This window comes from Microcaecilia unicolor, chromosome 2 (genome assembly GCF_901765095.1).
Source record: "Microcaecilia unicolor chromosome 2, aMicUni1.1, whole genome shotgun sequence".
NCBI lineage: Eukaryota > Metazoa > Chordata > Amphibia > Gymnophiona > Siphonopidae > Microcaecilia > Microcaecilia unicolor.
In genome coordinates, this window is record NC_044032.1 from 281,737,890 (window position 1) to 281,756,393 (window position 18,504).

The 18,504-nt window shown below is 43.6% G+C and overlaps 1 protein-coding gene across 1 annotated transcript in view; it reads left to right on the forward strand.

Annotated features, from left to right (window-relative positions):
• Positions 1-18,504, forward strand: part of FOCAD (focadhesin) — a 438,419-nt gene that overhangs the window by 394,013 nt on the left and 25,902 nt on the right. Inside the window, 1 exon segment of the mRNA XM_030194211.1 lies at positions 2,062-2,151. Within this exon segment, the coding sequence (XP_030050071.1) occupies positions 2,062-2,151 (90 nt within the window).

Consider the following 18,504-nt stretch of genomic DNA (forward strand, 5'->3'; position numbering starts at 1 on the left):
GAGAGAATGAAGCGTTGACCAAATTTGTAAGTTGTTTAGGATTAGAGCTGCAGCACCCCTTCCCAGCACCCCTATCCACCCCTAACCCACCTTCCCACCTACTGTACTTCCACTGTTGTTCTGTCTCTACAACATGTCTTATTTATAAAATGCTATGTAAGCCGCATTGAACCTGCTGAGGAGTGGGAAAGTGCGGGGTATAAATGTAACAAACAAACAAACAAACAAATAATGGAAGATATATTTTGCATGGTTTAAGAACACAGCAGAGATTTTGACTCTGTTTGTTTCCAGTGAACCTCTTCCCTGATGAAGATCCGAAACTTGGCCATGTTGGTTGAGGTTCCTTTTATACTGAAAGCTGCTGCCAGTTAAGTAAAAAAAAAAAAATTTGAACATTGAATAAGAGTTATGCGCAAGCATATGAAGTTTGAGCATTGGTGATAATTAAAGGCCGTAGTGAATCAATGGATCAATGACAATTTGCACTTTACTGCCAGATGGAAGTTTGCTAAGCAGTACAGATGCAGCTAACTCTGAAGATCCTGTGATATCACATATTTAGTATATGTTACATGTATACTACAGTGATGAAGTGTGTGTGTGCCTGGGACTGATTTTGAAGTTTAGATAGCAAGTATTATCCCTGCACTGATTAAGGAACTTAGTCCTTTTTATGTGACTGTTCACAGTGTAGCACTTTCATAATTGTTGAGTCCATATAGAGGGGCATTTTCAATCGGGGATGCCCATCTCTAAGGGCACCCATCTCCGAGGACGGTGCCGCAAAGGGGCGGGGCCAACCGTATTTTCAGAACGAGATGGGCGTCCATCTTTCATTTCGATAATACGGTTGGGGGCGCCCAAATCTCGACCTAAATGCTGAGATCGCCGGATTTAGAGATGGGCGCCCTCGGTTTTCCCCCATAATGGAAACCGATGGTGCCCATCTCAAAAACGAATAAATCGGGGCCAGGATTCGTAGTGCACTGGTCCCCCTCACATGCCAGGACACCAACCGGGCACCCTAGGGGGCACTACAGTGGACTTCGCAAATTGCTCCCAGGTACATAGCTCCCTTACCTTGGGTGCTGAGCACCCCGAAACCCCCACAAAACCCACTCCCCACAACCATACACCACTACCATAGCCCTAAGGGGTGAAGGGGGGCACCTACGTGTGGGTACAGTGGGTTTCGGGTGGGTTTTGGAGGGCTCCCATTTTCCACCACTAGTGGAACATGCAGGGGGGGGATGGGCCTGGGTCCGCCTGCCCGAAGTCCACTGCACCCACTAAAAACTGCTCCAGGGACCTGTATACTGCTGTCATGGACCTGAGTATGACATTTGAGGCTGGCATAGAGGCTGGCAAAAAAAGTTTTGAAAGTTGTTTTTTTGAGGGTGGGAGGGGGTTAGTGACCATTGTGGGAGTCAGGGGAGGTGATCCACGATTCCCTCCGGTGGTCATCTGGTCAGTTCCGGCACTTTTTTGGAACTTGGACCTGAAAAAAAAGGGACCAAATAAAGCCGACCAAATTCTTGCCACGGATGCCCTTCTTTTTTCCATTATCGGCCGAGGGCGCCCATCTCTTAACCACTCCCCGGCACGCCCCTGTCCTGCTTCGCTACCCTTCCGACATGCCCCTGGGAACTTCGGTCGTCCCGACGACGGAAAGCAGTTGGGGACGCCCAAAATCAGCTTTCTGGCGCCCCTGAGAAAAGGGCGCCCATCTCCCGATTTGTGTCGAAAGATGGGCGCCCTTCTCTTTCGAAAATGAGCTGGATAGTCAAAAGACAAACTAACAGAGAGCTTGATATAAAGTTCAATGATATGTCTTCGTAACCATAAAAATAATCAAGGTCAAAAGAAGAAGTATCAGAACTAAGAAGCAGGCTATTAGTGTTTTGAGACGTCTATCCTAATACAATCATATCATTATAAAAAGTAACACCATAAATGTTTTTCATTGCTCAGATTCTTAGTCTTGTGTTCTTATGAGACAGTTATTTTACTGTATTGTTTATATATCTGTATTTGGTTTTTATTTTTAACTTTTCCTAGATTTTTGAGGTGGAGCTTTATATTAGCATTGCAAAATGCTTCTCAGAAATGGCAGATACAGAAATTGATCGAATATGTCATGTCTCAAAGGTAACTGATACTTTATCTAAATTGTGAAAGATTTTGCTTGCTTGCCCTTACAGTTCAGTTCTCATCTGTCATGCAGGCCTCTTTGAGGTGTTATAAACATCAGATAATTTGTATATGATTTTAGAAAAGAGTCTACTTGTAATCAACAGGGGCAGTTGCAATCTTTTTTATAAGTACTATGCTGTTCTCATGAACTAGTTTTAAATACTGGGAAAACATAAAATAAGAATTCAGATGAACTAATTCATCCTTTTCTAGTATGTTTATAATCTCTGGTTTATTATTTGTCATCTTGTAAATACCTGTCTTGTCCTTACAATTAGTACCTGTATGGGAGAGAGAACTTGCCTGTTTCCCCTGATCACAATTGGTAGGATATAGAACAATGTTACCCATTTTGATGACCAATAATTTTCAGTGATCCTGCTGTGGGAAGGGATTACATAAATCCATCCCTTAACTGTATAGTTTGAATTATATAAAATGTGCCCGCACAACTAAAGATTTTCCCAGAAGTAGGAAAGACTGATTGAAGTTATTCACAGTGCAAAAAAATAATTGTGTTTTCACTTTTATGTTATAAATAAGAATGTAAGATCTGTTGAAATGAATCAGACCAAAAGTCTATCTTGCCCAGTATTCTGTTTCTAACTGTACCCAGTCCAAGTCATAAGTAGCTGGACGTATTCCAAAGAGTGTAGATATTCCATGCTGCTAAATATGCCCAGTTAATAGCTGTTTAGGGACTTTTCCTTCTAAAACTTGTCCAAATGTTTTTTTTTGTTTGTTTTTTTACCTAGCTACATTACCTGCTTTTACCACATTCTCCAGAAATTGTTCATTGAATTAAAAAAAAAGGGCAGCCCTACTTTATGCAGGTCATAGAGACTGGAATTGAGACATGCAGGTCAGTGCATCTCAAGTTTCATGAGTACTTTAGAACAGAATCTGCTGACGTAGAGCTGTTTCTAAAATACAGGAGAAGTGGACATTTATATGTTAGGTGTGAGCATAAACATCAATTTTAGCAAAATAAACGTAGAAAATAGTGATATGTTGAAAGCCAGCATATAAATGAGTATGTGCTGGCACATACCTGTTTATCTTTCTAAATTTGGAAGCATAACCATGTATTCTGACGCTGTCACAGAGACTGGTTTCCCTTGCCAGTTTGGCAATTCCTCCAGTGGAGTGCTGCTCAATAGCAGCTGTTTAGCAAATTCTAAATGTGCTTGGTAGCAGATGTAACTCCCTACGTTGATCCTTTAAGACATAGATGTTTAGTCCCCTTTTGAAATGGAGGACAAACATGTATTTGTATGCCATGCTTTTCTCCCACTTGGACCACACCCCCTTGCCATTTGCATACACTTGGGTTTGAGACATGCATATCGCACTTTGTAAAATGGGGACTTAGGCATTTATGCAAGGTACGTGTTCAAGTGCCGGTTTATGCACATCTGAAATATGAATAGGGCTTATAAAATGAGGGCCACTGTCTGTAATTTATGCTTAATGTATTTTTTGTAACTTCATGGAGTGTCCCCTAGTCATCGTACACATTTACCTATACCACGCCACTCATCATTTTAATGGCCTCTATCATATCTCTCTTCAGTGGTCTCATCTCCAAGGTTCAGAGTTCAGGTTTATTCAAGCTGAAGAACCCTAACCGCTTTGGTCTTTTCTTCATAGGAGAGTTGTTCCAGCCCTTTATCATTATAGTCACTCTTCTTTGTATCTTTTTGAGATGTAGTGACCCAACTTGCACACAATACGCAAGGTGTGGTTATACCATGAATCGACACAGAGGCATTATGATATTCTCAATTCCTTTCCTAATAATTCCTTACATTCTATTTGTGGTTTTGGCCACTGTCACACACTGAGCCAAGGATTTCAATATGTTGTCTACAGATCCTCTTCCTGGGAGGTGACTCCTGAGGTGGAACCTTGCATTGCATAGCTATAGTTTGGGTTATTCATTATCTGCATTACTTTGCACTTGTGTATGCTAAATTTAATCTGCCATCTGGATGCCCATTCTCACAAGGTCTTTCTACAATTTCCCACAATCCTCTTGTAATTTAGCAACTTAGCATAATTTTGTCTTATCTTCAGATTTGATATCTTCACATAAGTACATAAGTAATGCCACACTGGGAAAAGACCAAGGGTCCATCGAGCCCAGCATCCTGTCCACGACAGTGGCCAATCCAGGCCAAGGGCACCTGGCAAGCTTCCCAAACGTACAAACATTCTATACATGTTATTTCCGGAATTGTGGATTTTTCCCAAGTCCATTTAGTAGCGGTTTATGGACTTGTCCTTTAGGAAACCGTCTAACCCCCTTTGAAACTCTGCTAAGTTAACCGCCTTCACCACGTTCTCCGGCAACGAATTCCAGAGTGAATTCTTCACGCGTTGGGTGAAGAAAAGTTTTCTCCGATTTGTTTTAAATTTACTACACTGTAGTTTCATCGCATGCCCCCTAGTCCTAGTATTTTTGGAAAGCGTGAACAGACACTTCACATCCACCTGTTCCACTCCACTCATTATTTTATATACCTCTCATGTCTCCCCTCAGCCGTATCTTCTCCAAGCTGAAAAGCCCTAGCCTTCTTAGTCTTTCTTCATAGAGAAGTCGTCCGATCCTCGCAATCATTTTAGTCGCCCTTCGCTGCACCTTTTCCAATTCCACTATATCTTTAGATGCGGCGACCAGAATTGAACACAATATTCAAGGTGTGGTCGCACCATGGAGCAATATAACGGCATTATAACATCCTCACACCTGTTTTCCATACCTTTCCTAATAATACCCAACATTCTATTCGCTTTCCAAACCGCAGCAGCACACTGAGCAGAAGGTTTCAGTGTATTATTGACGACGACACCCAGATCCCTTTCTTGGTCCGTAACTCCTAATGTGGAACCTTGCATGACGTAGCTATAATTCGGGTTCTTTTTTCCCACATGCATCACCTTACACTTGCTCACATTAAACGTCATCTGCCATTTAGCCGCCCAGTCTCCCAGTCATTTGTAAATATGTTAAAAATCACTGGCTCCAATACAGATCCCTTCATGTCTATCCATTATTCACCTTTTCCCACTGAGAAAATTGACCACTTAGCCCTATTCTCTGTTTCCTATCTTCTAACTAGTTTCTAATCCATTAGGGGCAGCTAGAGAGAGAGGTTGTGGTGCCCTGTTGTGCATTCCACCCCTTAATTTTCGAGTCTATTTTGCATTATGAGCTGTGCAAATAGGAATATATTTACAGCTGGTATGATCACTGGTTTAATTGAAATACCAGTGCCACCATTTAGCTTACTCCATGTATTCAGTTGCCTCTATCTGTATAGGTAGCACCACTGAATATGCGAATAGTGCAGTGCCTACAGTCATAACTTATTTGGATAGCAGCTGAATATTGCTGCAGTCTGGATAGTTTTCTGGCCTTCCCTCACTGCTCTCCTAATATGGCTCACAAATATATGGATATCTGGCGGTTTAGCAATTTCAACAGCCTAATATCAATACATTTTTTGAAAATAGATCTATAAACTATGCATTTGAAGACTTGCCTTTGAATATCGGTTCAATAGAATATAATTATCATTCATTTACAATGTTCCTATCCTTCCTATGTAATAATTCTCTGCACCAACGTTCTAAAATAGCTGCCTGTGTCCGTGGCTCCTGGAGTTGCTGAGCTAGGCTCCGTAGCCAGGCTGACGTCACTCACAGCTGAGTCCCTCCCTACTCCTCCCCCTGCCTGGGAATCAGCTGTCAGTGCGCCACTCCCTGCCACTTTGGAGCAAGTGGCAGGGAGCGGTGCATCAAAAAACTACAAGCGCGGCACCACAGATCCCCCCCCCCTTGGCGCATCACCCAAGCCCCCCCCCCGGCACATCAACCCCCCCCCTCCCCCCCGGGACATCAACCCCCTCGCCACCCGCAGCTGCCAGTGGTAATGCTCTCAGGCCGCTGCTGCTTCTCCTGTTGAGCAGCAGCGGCTGCTACAAAAAGGAAAAAAGCGATAATTGTTTTTAAACCCAGCCCAAATCATTTGCAAATGCCCGAGTCTTACAACGCAGTCTCTGCAGCTGCTCCTCCTCTTGCCTCCACGTCACTGCTCCTGGAGTAAGACCCCAGAGGAGCACAGCGAAGTGACAGGCGAGAGGAGGAGCGGCTGCAGAGACTGCGTTGTAAGACTCAGGCATTTGCAAATGATTTGGGCTGGGTTTAAAAACATTTATTGCTTTTTTTTCTTTTTGTAGAGGCCACTGCTGCTCAATAGGAGAAGCCGCAGTGGCCGGACAGCATTACCACTGGCAGCTGCGGGTGGTGAGGGGGTTTGATGCGCCGGGGGGGAGGGGAGGGTCGCTGGACATGGGTAGCTGGAGGAGGGGAGGGTCGCTAGACATGGGTGGCTGCAGGGGGAGAGGAGGATCGCTGGACATGGATGGCTGGAGGGGGGGCAGGGGAGAGGGAGGTGGGGAGGGGGTCCTGACACCAGAGAGGTGGGGATGGGGAGGGGGCCCTGCGAGAGGGGGGGTGGGGGCTCACACTCACTGTCTGTCACATACACTCTCTCTCTGACACACTCCCTGTCTATCACACTCTATCTCTCTGTCACACACACACAGTCTCACACACACAGACACTCTGTCTCTCACACAAACACACTCTGTCTCTCTCTCATTCTCTCTGTGACACACACACTCTCTCTCTCTCAAACATACACACTGAGGAAAACCTTGCTAGCGCCCATTTCATTTGTGTCAGAAATGGGCCTTTTTTTACTAGTAACCAATAAAACTCTAACAATGGATGCAGAGCAGAAGTAGGATGTTTCATTTTACAATTTGGCATATAAAAAAATTCTGTTCATATTGTGGTGTCGAGTGACAGCAAAAACACTCACTTTGCATAGTGTCAGTGAAGTAATAGAGAACCCTGCAAATGGACAGAAGCTTATCATATTATACCAGTCACCAAGTCCAAAAACTCACATTGCACCAGCCATACCCATCAAAAGTTAGTACTGCAAATATTCTAGAACATCACTATACTTCCAGTTGGAAAAAGAGAGCAAGTTACAAAATTCTACTCAGAATTTATTAGAATCCCTCACCTTGGTTTCGCATGGAAAAGATGCCATCCAAGGCCAACCCATCCATTATGCAGACTGGGTGACAATGGCACTAGGTCTCCAGCATCCTTCCTCTAACCCCCCACCCCCCACACACACACACACACATTGTAGACTCCAGTATCCCTTTCTCTCCTTTCTTTCCTCCATCCCAAGGTGTTCAGTTTCCCACCAGGGAAGCAACATGGTAGTTACATGGCCAGCATGATCCTTGAACATCTACACATTCTCAATGCCTCCCAGTTCCCACTCTCTCCAAATCAGGAAGTTTGGAAGGGGTGGGAGCCATCAGAGGTATTGAGCCATTTGTGGATGCTCAAGGACCCATGCCAGCCACAATGCATCTTCTGTAGATGGCTGACTACTGCATCACTGTTCCAGAAGAAAGGAGGTAAGATGTTTAACAGCTCACAGGGCAAGGGGTAGGTGGAGGTGGAGGGAGGCAAAGAAGGGATGAGAGAGATGCTGGATACAATGGTGGGAGTGGGGAAGAAATATTGGAGAGCAAGGGAGGAAGAATTAGGGCATGAGAGATGCTGAGCATTTCAAAGGGGAGGGAAGGAAAGAGGGAGAGCTGGACACCACAGGGAAGGGAAGGAGAGGTGCTGGACACACAGGGGAGGAGGGGAGGGAAGTGATGGAGGGAGATACTGGGCACTGTGGAAGGTAGGGAAGGGAAAGAAGTAGAGAGGAGATGCTAGGCACTGCGGGAAGGGACCACGATCTGCCCCTTGGCTGGGGTATTATATACCATTGAGTGGGGCCTGAGACCACCACGTAATAAAAAATAAGAAACTACATATTAGAGACAAATAAGCAAACAAAAAATGAAAGACCCAAAAAAGACTCTGAAAGGTGTGAAATGCTGAAAAAAGAAACAAAAATGCATTTTTTCCTGTAATGAACTTTAAAAAATGCACATTTTCAAAGCTGGCATATTTCATTTTCTATCACACTAACAATAAAATTCTTTTCTTGCTTTACCTGATCATTTAATTTTTCTAATTGCGTTGGTCCTTGCCTTTCTTTACCGCTTCCTCTTGTTGACTTTCTTCCAAGTCCTTCTCACAGATCTCTTTCCCTTTTCTATTTCTTCACTCTCCCCATCTCCTTCCCCTCCTTTCCTATGTCTTTCTCTCTCTCTTGTGTTGATCCTTCTGTTTCATCTACTTTCTTCTTTCTCCATTTCTCTTATCACTCTGTTTACTTAACTATTGCTAGATTTGCTCCTCATTAGATTGTCAGTTTGCTGTATTATGTCTTCCAGGCTCACTGACATTTGTTTCATCATTGAATATCACTCCCAGAATGGTTGTCTCCCCTATGTCTTCCTCAGTAAAGACTGAAGCAAAAATTACTTTTTTTTTATTTGTAAGAAGTCTTTATTAATAGTTCAAGCAGAGAGGAAAACAGAGACATTATTTTTAGAACTAGATTTACTAAAGTGCATTACTGTGTTTGCATGCTAATGCAGTTAGCACACATCCTATATAATAATTCTCACCTCCAACGTTCTGACGCTGCCTGGGACCATGCCTTCCGCCAGAGGTGGTCTGCTACCTGCGGTAGAAAACACTGACGTCATACATCCCTTTGAGTCTGCTGCTTTCCCTTCTCTGAGCTCTGACTCTGGCCCCGCCCTTGCCGAAACAGGAAATGAGGGCGGGACCAGAGCTCAGAACGAAGAGAAGGAAAGGCAGTAGTCTCGCTGATCCTGCTCGCTCTTCAATGCTGCCGACGGGACCCCGGTAAGAAAGGGGGGTTGGCGATTTTAGAGGGGCGGGACTGCCACTCGGAGGAAGGACAGAGCGAAGGAGAATGAGGGAGGGAGGGAGGGGGGACTACAACTCGGAGGGAGAACAGAGTGAAGGAGAGTGACAGAGAGGGAGGAAGCCATGGAAATCGGAGGGGAGGAAAGGGGGCCGTGGGACTTGGAGGGGACAGAGGGAGAAAGGGAGGTGGGGGGGAGGAAAACCTTGCTAGCGCCCGTTTCCTTTCGTAACGAAATGGGCCTTTTTTACTAGTCATTAATAAATAGGTCCAGTGACATAAAACAGGACCTATAGTAAGTAAAGCATGCTGGGGTACAATGTTCTTCTTTAACTAGATAATGCATTTGATAAATCTAGTCCTTAGTCTTTACATAATGGCCGTGTCCTTTCTGAGTGCCCCTTTTACTCCTTGATCATCGAATGGGCCAACCAGCTTCCTGATAAGCTTCTTTCTGAATTCTCATTCTGCCTATCTTATCAGTGCTTTGCATCTACCTTGCTAGTGCTTAAGTTTCAACAATTTTTATTGATGATATAACAGACTGAACATTTCGCAATCTTAAACATGTAGATTATATATTCCAACTAGATACAAGTTAATGCTTTATCATCAATTATTTTGTATTATACCCTCCTCTCTCCCACTGGTCCTTGATTAATAAATATTCTTGCATGTTGAGGGCTGTGTCTGGAATTGTTTAATCAGCAAAGTCCACATTTTCAGTCCATGCTTGTAAATCCTCGCATTCAAGAGCTAGGAGATAGAGCCTGTTTTCTTATAGCTCTCCCCCTTTACTCCCCTCGGCAATGGATATTACTATTGTCCTTTACAATATCCGATCGTTGAATATATTTTCCCCAATTCACAGCCCAACAACAGTTCCCATACACCAACCCGTAACATAGCTTAGTAAACGAATTCTGTACCATTAACAGTTGGAATCATCCTCGTAAATAAGCATCTAAAAGGGCTAATACTAATCAAACCCCTTCCCATCCCCCCACCCCCCCCCCACCTATCCACGATACTGACCCATTATCCAATTATCCTCTCATACCCTTCTACCCGAGAACCATCCAATTTTTTATAGTTGGGAGTCTCAAATTCTTCTAATTGGAGCCAGCTATTGAAGGAGAACTAGTCAAAGCAGTGAGTTTGTTAAGAACATAGCTTCTTGCTTTAGGAGATATCACCTGAAGGTATCTCCTCCAGGTCAGGTAAAAATTATTTTGGGTTTTAAAGTTAAGCAAGGAGTCCTGGAGTTCCATCAAAAGCAAAGCATGAAAACGATTTCGCCATTGCCAATAAGAGGGACCGTGATCTAAGATCCAGTTCACTAAGATACATTTCATACCCACCAAGAAAGCCTTATGGACGAGTGCACTCTGGTGATTCGTGTTTCCCTCAATCGGGGGAAGACAACCCAGCAAAATACATTGAGGTAACATTCGGACCCGATGTCCCCCGATACTACCCATAAACCTAGTTATCCTGACCCAAAACGCTCTAATAGCCCCGCACTTCCAAAAGGCGTGGAAAAAGTCATTTTGGGACCCTCCACATCGCCTGCAAGCTGCCGACTCTAAATATCCCATGTGATATAGTCTAGATTGGGAGGTGTAAGCACGGTAAGTAACTCTGATCTGACATTCCCGCAGCTCTACACTTCGTGTCCATTTCAAAACTCCCCTCAACCCCTTCAGTAGGTCCCGAGACGAAATTGGTGCTTGTATATCTCCCGCCCACCTGGTTGCCAACAAGCCCAGGTCTCTTTGCGGTCTGGTCATAATCAGTCTCTTATATAACATGGAGATGGAAACAGGATCTCCCGACGGCATCTCTAACAGGGCATCCAATTTGGTGGTCAACTCAACACCCAATGCCCTGCGCGTAAGAGAAGTCACATAGTGTCGTATCTGTTCATATGCGAAACGGTTACCCCAGTCTAATGAATTTAACCCAAGGTCTTCCATGGACTTCATCTCGCCATTTGGTCCCAACACATGGTGCAGGAACAGTATCCCCCCCTCACCCCAGGACCTCACCACTTGGTTATCCATGCCCGGACGAAATGCCTCATTGCCCTGCAGGGGGAGCAAGCTACTACATCTGCAGTCGAAAGACCAGATCTTCGCCAAATCTTTCCATACTCTTCTTAAGGGCTCTATCAAGACACTAGACCGTATGTATGTGGGCAGATCTTTCCGCAGTGCCTGCAGTACATAAAAAATATGTAGGGGACCACACAGCTCCACTTCCATAGCCAGGGGAGTGAAACTCTCCGTCTGCTGATACCAGTCCCCCAAGTGACGCAAGAGACAAGCCATATTATAAAGTTTAATATCTGGGACTCCAAATCCTCCCTCCCCGCTTTTCCCTTTGAGAAATTCAAACTTGACCTGAGGCCTTTTCCTAGCCCAAAAGAATCTGGAAAGCATATTTTGAAGTGCTCTTAAGTCCCGTTGTTTGAGGTAAAGTGGGATCGTCTGCATGCAATAAAGCCACTTGGGAAACAACACCATATTAAACAGAGCAATCCGCCCCATCAACGACAACGGCAATCCATCCCATCTCTCCAATATTTCCCTGGTACTCTTCAGCAGCTGCGATATATTATATTCGCCTAGTTGTCTAGGATCCTTAGTAAGTAATATTCCCAAATATTTAAACGCCTCAGCCTGCCTCCTAAAGGGGCAATGTAAGCTCTCCCATTGGTGATCCCTCATAAATAGAGACATTACCTCTGTTTTATCTAGATTAAGACTAAACCCAGAAAAATCTCTGAACTCGGCAAATATTTCCATGAGAGCTGGCAAGGACACCTGTGGATTTTCGATTATCACCAATAGGTCATCCGCAAACGCAGAAATCTTAAAGGATTCCTCCCCTATCTGTACCCCCTTCACCTCCTCCATTCCTTTAATATCCCTAATCAGGGGGTCTATCACCATTACAAAAAGGAGGGGTGAAAGAGGACAACCCTGTCTAGTTCCCCGAGATATTTCAAATGGTTCTGACATCTGGTCATTAACTAGAACTTCAGCAGTATTATCTTGGTATAGGGCTTTTATTGCTGCATGGAAAAATCCCATCACCCCATAGGCCCTCAATATAGCGAACATAAAATCCCAGTTGACATGGTCAAAAGCCTTTTCGGCGTCAAAACTTATTATTAAAGCTGGGGTTGAGTATCGGTGCAATGTCTCCAAAGCCCCCAAGATTTTTCTCATATTTCGTATCACTGTTCTCCCCCGCACAAAACCCACTTGTGATTCCTCTACTATGCTTGGGAGAATTCTTCCTAATCTGTTTGCCAAGATCTTGGCAAACAGTTTGGTCTCAAACGGCAGAAGGGAAATAGGTCTGTACGAACCAGCTTGTAGAGGATCTTTACCTGCTTTTAACAGCACCACGATTTGTGCCTTTCGCAAGGACTCGGGCAGAATTCCTGTCTGTACGTATCGGTTAAACACTTCCGTTAGGCAAGGCACAACCTCTTGGCTGAGAAGTTTGTAAAATTCAGCCGTAAGTCCGTCCCCTCCCGGTGATTTATGCAATGGGCTGTTTCGTATACCCCAGCTTACCTCCTCTTCCGAAATGTCTGCATTAAGACTTTCTTGCTGCTGGTCAGTAATCTGGGGCAACTGTTGACCCTCTATATACCCTTCCGCCTGCAAACCCTGTTCCTCAGGGACTGAGTACAGTTGTTCATAAAATTGTTTAAAGACTTCATTCACCTCTGCAGAAGTGTGATGGAGCCCTCCCTCTGTATCTTTTATTTGAGATATAAATCGCGAGCCCCCTATTTGTTTCACTAAACGGCCCAACATTTTCCCCTGCTTATTGGCATATTTATATAACTGGAAGCGATAGAATTGATTTGATTTTTGTGCCTTGGCATGTATTAATTGGTTCAGGGAAGCCCGAGCCTCCAACAGTTGTGTCTTGTGTAAGCTGGAAGGCATGGCCCCAAACCTCTGTCTAGCATATCTTACTGTTTTCTCCATACGGAGGATCTCTGCGTCCCTAGACCTTCTCTTATGTACATGATATGATATAATGGAGCCTCTCAGTACCGCCTTGGCTGCTTCCCAAAACAGCACCGGGTCGCTCAGATATGTGTCCTCATTAAATTCAGTATATTCCTTCCATTGGGCCTGTATGTAGGGCAAAAATTGTCTATCATAGTAAAGTTCCCTGGGGAAGCGCCATCCAGGTCTCCGACTCCCCCCTCCCCCAAGGGACAGGAGCACCCACACCATGGCATGATCTGACACCTGGGTCGCTCCTATCTCCGCCTGAAGCAATGAGCTAACTTCACTAGCTGATATCAGAATATAATCAATACGCGATAGTGTACCATGCGCCCTAGAAAGGTGAGTGTAATCCCTCTCCCCCGGGTGGAACAAACGCCACGTGTCCACCAAATCCATTGAAGAACACAGCCTCGGGATCCCCCTTGAAAGGTCTATAGGTCCCACCCTCGAGGTACCTGTGCTATCAATCAGAGGATCAACAACTGAGTTGAAGTCACCACACATAATAATGGGCATGTGATCAAAAGAGTGCACCCGCCTCATCAACTCTCGGTAAAATCGCTTGTCATATTGATTCGGTGCATATACATTTACCAAAAGTACATTCCGATTGTGCACCCGTACTTCTGCCATAACAAATCTACCCTTAGGGTCCACAACCACCTTTTTCTTTACTAATGTAAGCCCTTTACGGAACAAAATAATCACCCCCGCTTTCCTGTTTGGGGAGGGGCTGTCCACATAATCTCCCACCCACCACCTACATAGTTTTTTGTGTTCCTTGGCAGTTAGATGCGTTTCCTGCAGCATGGCTATATGGACCCGTTTCCTATTTAAGGTCTGTAATATCTTACTGCGTTTTACCGGAGATGTCACTCCCCCAACATTCCAAGAAACCACTTTAACCATGGTCATTGAGCATTACTCCAATTAGGCTGATACCACTTATATCAAGGGAAAGGTGACCCAGCCTCCACCTCTCCCTTCTTTCCTCCTCCTCTTCCCGTGTTCTCCCATTCCTACTTCTGAGTTCTAGGTCTAAAGCACTTTGGTATATCATCCCCCCTCCCCCCACCCTCGCCCACCCTCTCTTTCCCTTCCCCTCCAATCCCCTTCTTCTCCAAAGCTCTTTCTCTACCCTCCCTCCCCCCCTCCCAACTCCCTCCCCCATCCCTGAGTTCACCTTTGAACTCGTCACGTAAAGGTGCTTGATCCCCTTTGCATGATCCTTTAACCCCTTTCCGGGGATCCCCTATCAAGATCTAAACCAAGGCCTTCCAGGAGACCTTCCACATCCATGTGTCTACCTTCTATATTAATACAATGTAGAAACAACATACTGTATAAACCCATTAAAGAGAAGGAAAGAGAAAAAGAAAAACATTTTCATTTTCATACAGTTAACAGTTTTACCCCCAAACTCCAACAAGGGTAGCCAGTTCTCTTGCATGTCTGCCTCAGGCATGTACATACAAATGTACGTCAAACCTCAGTAATTTATGTTCTGTCCTTTCAGTCTCCGTCAGTCTGTTGTCACCGGTGTTAGGTTTCGAATAAAATCCTTAGCTGTTGGTACATCCACAAAATACTTCTCGGTACCTCCATGCTGCACCCTCAGTTTCGCCGGGTAAATTAGAGCAAATCTAATCTTTTTTCCATGAAGTGCCGCACAAACCGGCGCGAATTCTTTCCTTGCCGCTGCCACTCTCGCCGAGTAATCTTGGAAGCACAGGACACGTTGACCATCATGCTTAAGTTCCGCTCCTGTACGCAGGGCCTGTAAAATAGCTTGTTTATGCCCATAATTAAGAAGCTTCATAATCACCGCCCTTGGTCGGTTCTGGCCTTGATTTTTCGGTCCCAATCGGTGTGCGCGTTCAATTCGCATAGGTCCTGACTGATTATTCATTTTCAACACCGTTGGGATCCAGGACTCAAGGAAGCTGCCCAGCTCCGATTCTTTAATCTGTTCTGATAGCCCAATCAATCGCAAATTGTTGCGTCTAGATCTGTTCTCCAAGTCGTCAATTTTATTTTCCAGGTCTGTTATTTTTTTTTTGTAAGGCTTCAGTAGGTTGTGCGGTGTTCACCATGCGGTCTTCGATATCGCTGACCCTTTGTTGAACATGATCTAAGTCCAGGTGAAATCCATCTAGGCGTTCATGAGCCGAGTCTGCTCTGTCAAAGATCGCCTGTAGTTTTTTATCCAATGCCGCCTCCACAGCCGCCGTTACTTCTGCTGTAATTTCGGCAGTCCACACTGAGCAGACGCTCGTGTTCGGCGACTGCGGAGCGGGCGCCATCTTGGGCTCCGCTACTTTGTTTTTGTCCTTTTTTTGGAGTTTCGCCGCCATCTCCCAGTTGCGATTCGTTTCCACTCGACAACTCTTTTCGCTCCAACCAGCACTTCAATCCAGGTACTCCCTAAGAGTTTAGGATCCCGGGGAGGTCAGATAATTGACAAAGTTAAGGGGAAAACGCAGGAGCTCCGCTCAGACGCGACTTCCCTCCTGCATAGCACCACGTGACCTCTACCTTGCTAGTGCTTAAACTGTTTCATATCTTCTTCATCTAGATTTTCTGGATGAAGAAGATACGAAACATTTTTTGAAAGGTGTTCTGGCTATATAATAACCTCTTTCACCTTACCTTTGACCCATGCCAGCAGTCATTTGGCCTTTTTTTTTATTAAGGCATTTAGTGCTTCTGGACAGGGCTTCCAAGATGGCATTTTTAAACAGTTTACATCTGGTGTGGATTTTCTTAACCTTGGCAGCCTGTCCTTTTAGTTTTGCATAACCGTTTTCATCATTTTTTTCATAGCCTCCCTTTTGAAGTGCACTTTTAAACTCCTTTATACTTTGTAGAAAGCAGGAATGCACTTTCTTACAATAAAAGAAATATTTAATATCACAAAAAGTTAAGAGTTAGTCTTTTGCAAATCCTAAGAAGAAAACTCCTGATACTCGTTCATTTACCAATTCTGTCAAATTAGGTGTGTCCCTTAAGTGAAATTCTGGCCTGAAATTATATATATGATTCTCAGTTATCAGTTGTGATCAGCAGAAAGCTTTCAATGATTCCATATGATCTTTGGATGTTGAACCAGTGGCTAGATTCTTTGGGATCTGCAGTGACTTCTGTGTTTTTATCATTGACAAGGAAGTCAATTTTATTCATAGAGAAACCGCCTACTCACACTATTAAAAAAAAAAAAAAAAAAAAAAGTTAAAATGCATCTCTATTCCACAGTTTGCCTGACCAAGGGAATATGCACAAGCTATTTTTGTATGGTTTCACTAGCTAAATAAAATGAACCAAATATCATCCAAAAGTTACATTGCTTGCCCTTTCTACAAAACATAGCTCATAACTGCAATCAAGTAGTGTTTTTAGTGAAATTAGCTTGGTTTATTAATTAAAGGTACTACCAACATTTTCTTCACCTTAATCCTCTCTGATTTCTATAGTCTTTTTCATTTGTTTTGCCAGTCCAAAATCAGACTGTATCCCTTTAACCTTGCTTTATGTATGTCCCTCCCTGCCTCTGTCAAAAATAAGGGATGTACACAAACTAGTGGGAGCTCATCTATTGACTGATGACCACAAGTCACTGTCTGTACAGGAGGAAAAAGCCTCAAGAAGCTCACTTGCGTTAGGAACACTTGGAGCAGGGCTGCTTCATCATTGGCAAGAAAAAGCCTCCTATGGTACAGTGTGACCACAAAAATGCCACTTACAAAACTCTCTAAGCCACAGTATATTTAAAGTATTTAGACTTAGCTTTAGGTATGTCTTCCTCGGTTCCTCTCTTCCAGAAAGACCGCGACCGACGGATACCCACCTGCATGGCTTATATGCTGCTGGCTGAAAAAGGTTCTAATCGGTTCTCAAATAGATAAACGCAGCACAATGAATTATATATCCCAGATCTCTGCACTGGAGAGATTTTGGTAAATGGACTGCATAATCTGCTTCAGCTACTAATTGAAATTGTTCAGAAATGTTCCTAAATAATGTATACTATGACGCTCATTTTCAAAAGAGAAAAATGTCTCAAAATCAGCACAAAGTGGCTGCCAAAACGACTAAATTGCAATTTTCAAAAAGTCAGAATTTGGATGCTGTTTACTGAGTGTGTCCAGATAGTAAGGGGGGCATGTAGGAGGCATGTTTTGGGCAGGACTTGGGTGGGCTTACAATCTGGATGTCTTTCTGCGAGAACAAAAAAAATAAGGTCTAGGGTAGAAAAGAAGTACGTTTATATCTACACCTGTTTCAGTTGCGATCAAGTCAGAAAAAGGTACCCTAAATGACCAGCTAACCACTGGAGGGATGAAGACATGACTACCCCTCAAAGATGTGGCAGATACCAGGCTCTATGATGGCCGTTCCTAAGAAAGCAGCAATGAAGTGAATGGAGTCAGAAATGCCCCTTCATGCCTCTGCTTTTTAATCTGAATATTGCAAAATGTATCCAGTTCATGAGAAGAATGAGATGTGTGAAGGGACTGTACCTTTTTTGAGACAAGGTTGCACATGATTTGAGATCCTTGTTGATAACCATGTTGTGTCATTCAGCGGATAAACTAAAAAAATTAAAAAGTTTTTTAAAAGTCACAAAAATCTATATCCTACCTTATAAAAAAAATTTGAGGGACCTATAATAGCATGATTCCCAACTCTTATCAATCATGGCTCCATATTTCAGCCATCAGTCCTGTTTCAAACTAAATTTTAAATGCACATAAAAAATATCCAGAACTTGTTATATCCATTTAATTTAAATTCTGTATTCAGGGTGCCAATTTTTTTCTGGCTCTTTAATTTGTTTTATGTGCACATAACAGAGGATAAAGGAATGTTTGCAGTTTTTTTCAATTACTAAATATCATTCACTCGAAAACAGGTGATCATGTCCATATTACCATGATGCTGCACATAGGAGAGCTGTTAGGAGCTGCACGTGTCATTCAGGATATGATTTAATGAGTTACCTGCGCCCTTTGGCAAAATTTATTTTTATACCTGGTGTACAGTTGGACAGTAGTATCGGTAGATAGCAATATTGGCATTTATTCAACAACTATTAGATAAATACTCCATTTTCCACCGATTGCTAAATAGAGATGACTAGCTGTTTTGAGTGAATGGTGTTTAGTAACTGAAAAATATCCAAACTGTTTATTGTATGCACGTTTTAAAATTTGAATTTAAAGGGATAGTAAGAGTTCTGGACATCAAAGGAGAAGAACCAGAACCCCACAACACACCAAAGCAAAAAAGATACAGTACAGATAACCAACAAATGAGAATAGGAAACCTGGTTCACAAAACTATCCTTTATTGGAATAAAAACAGTGAATCTCAGACCATCAGGCT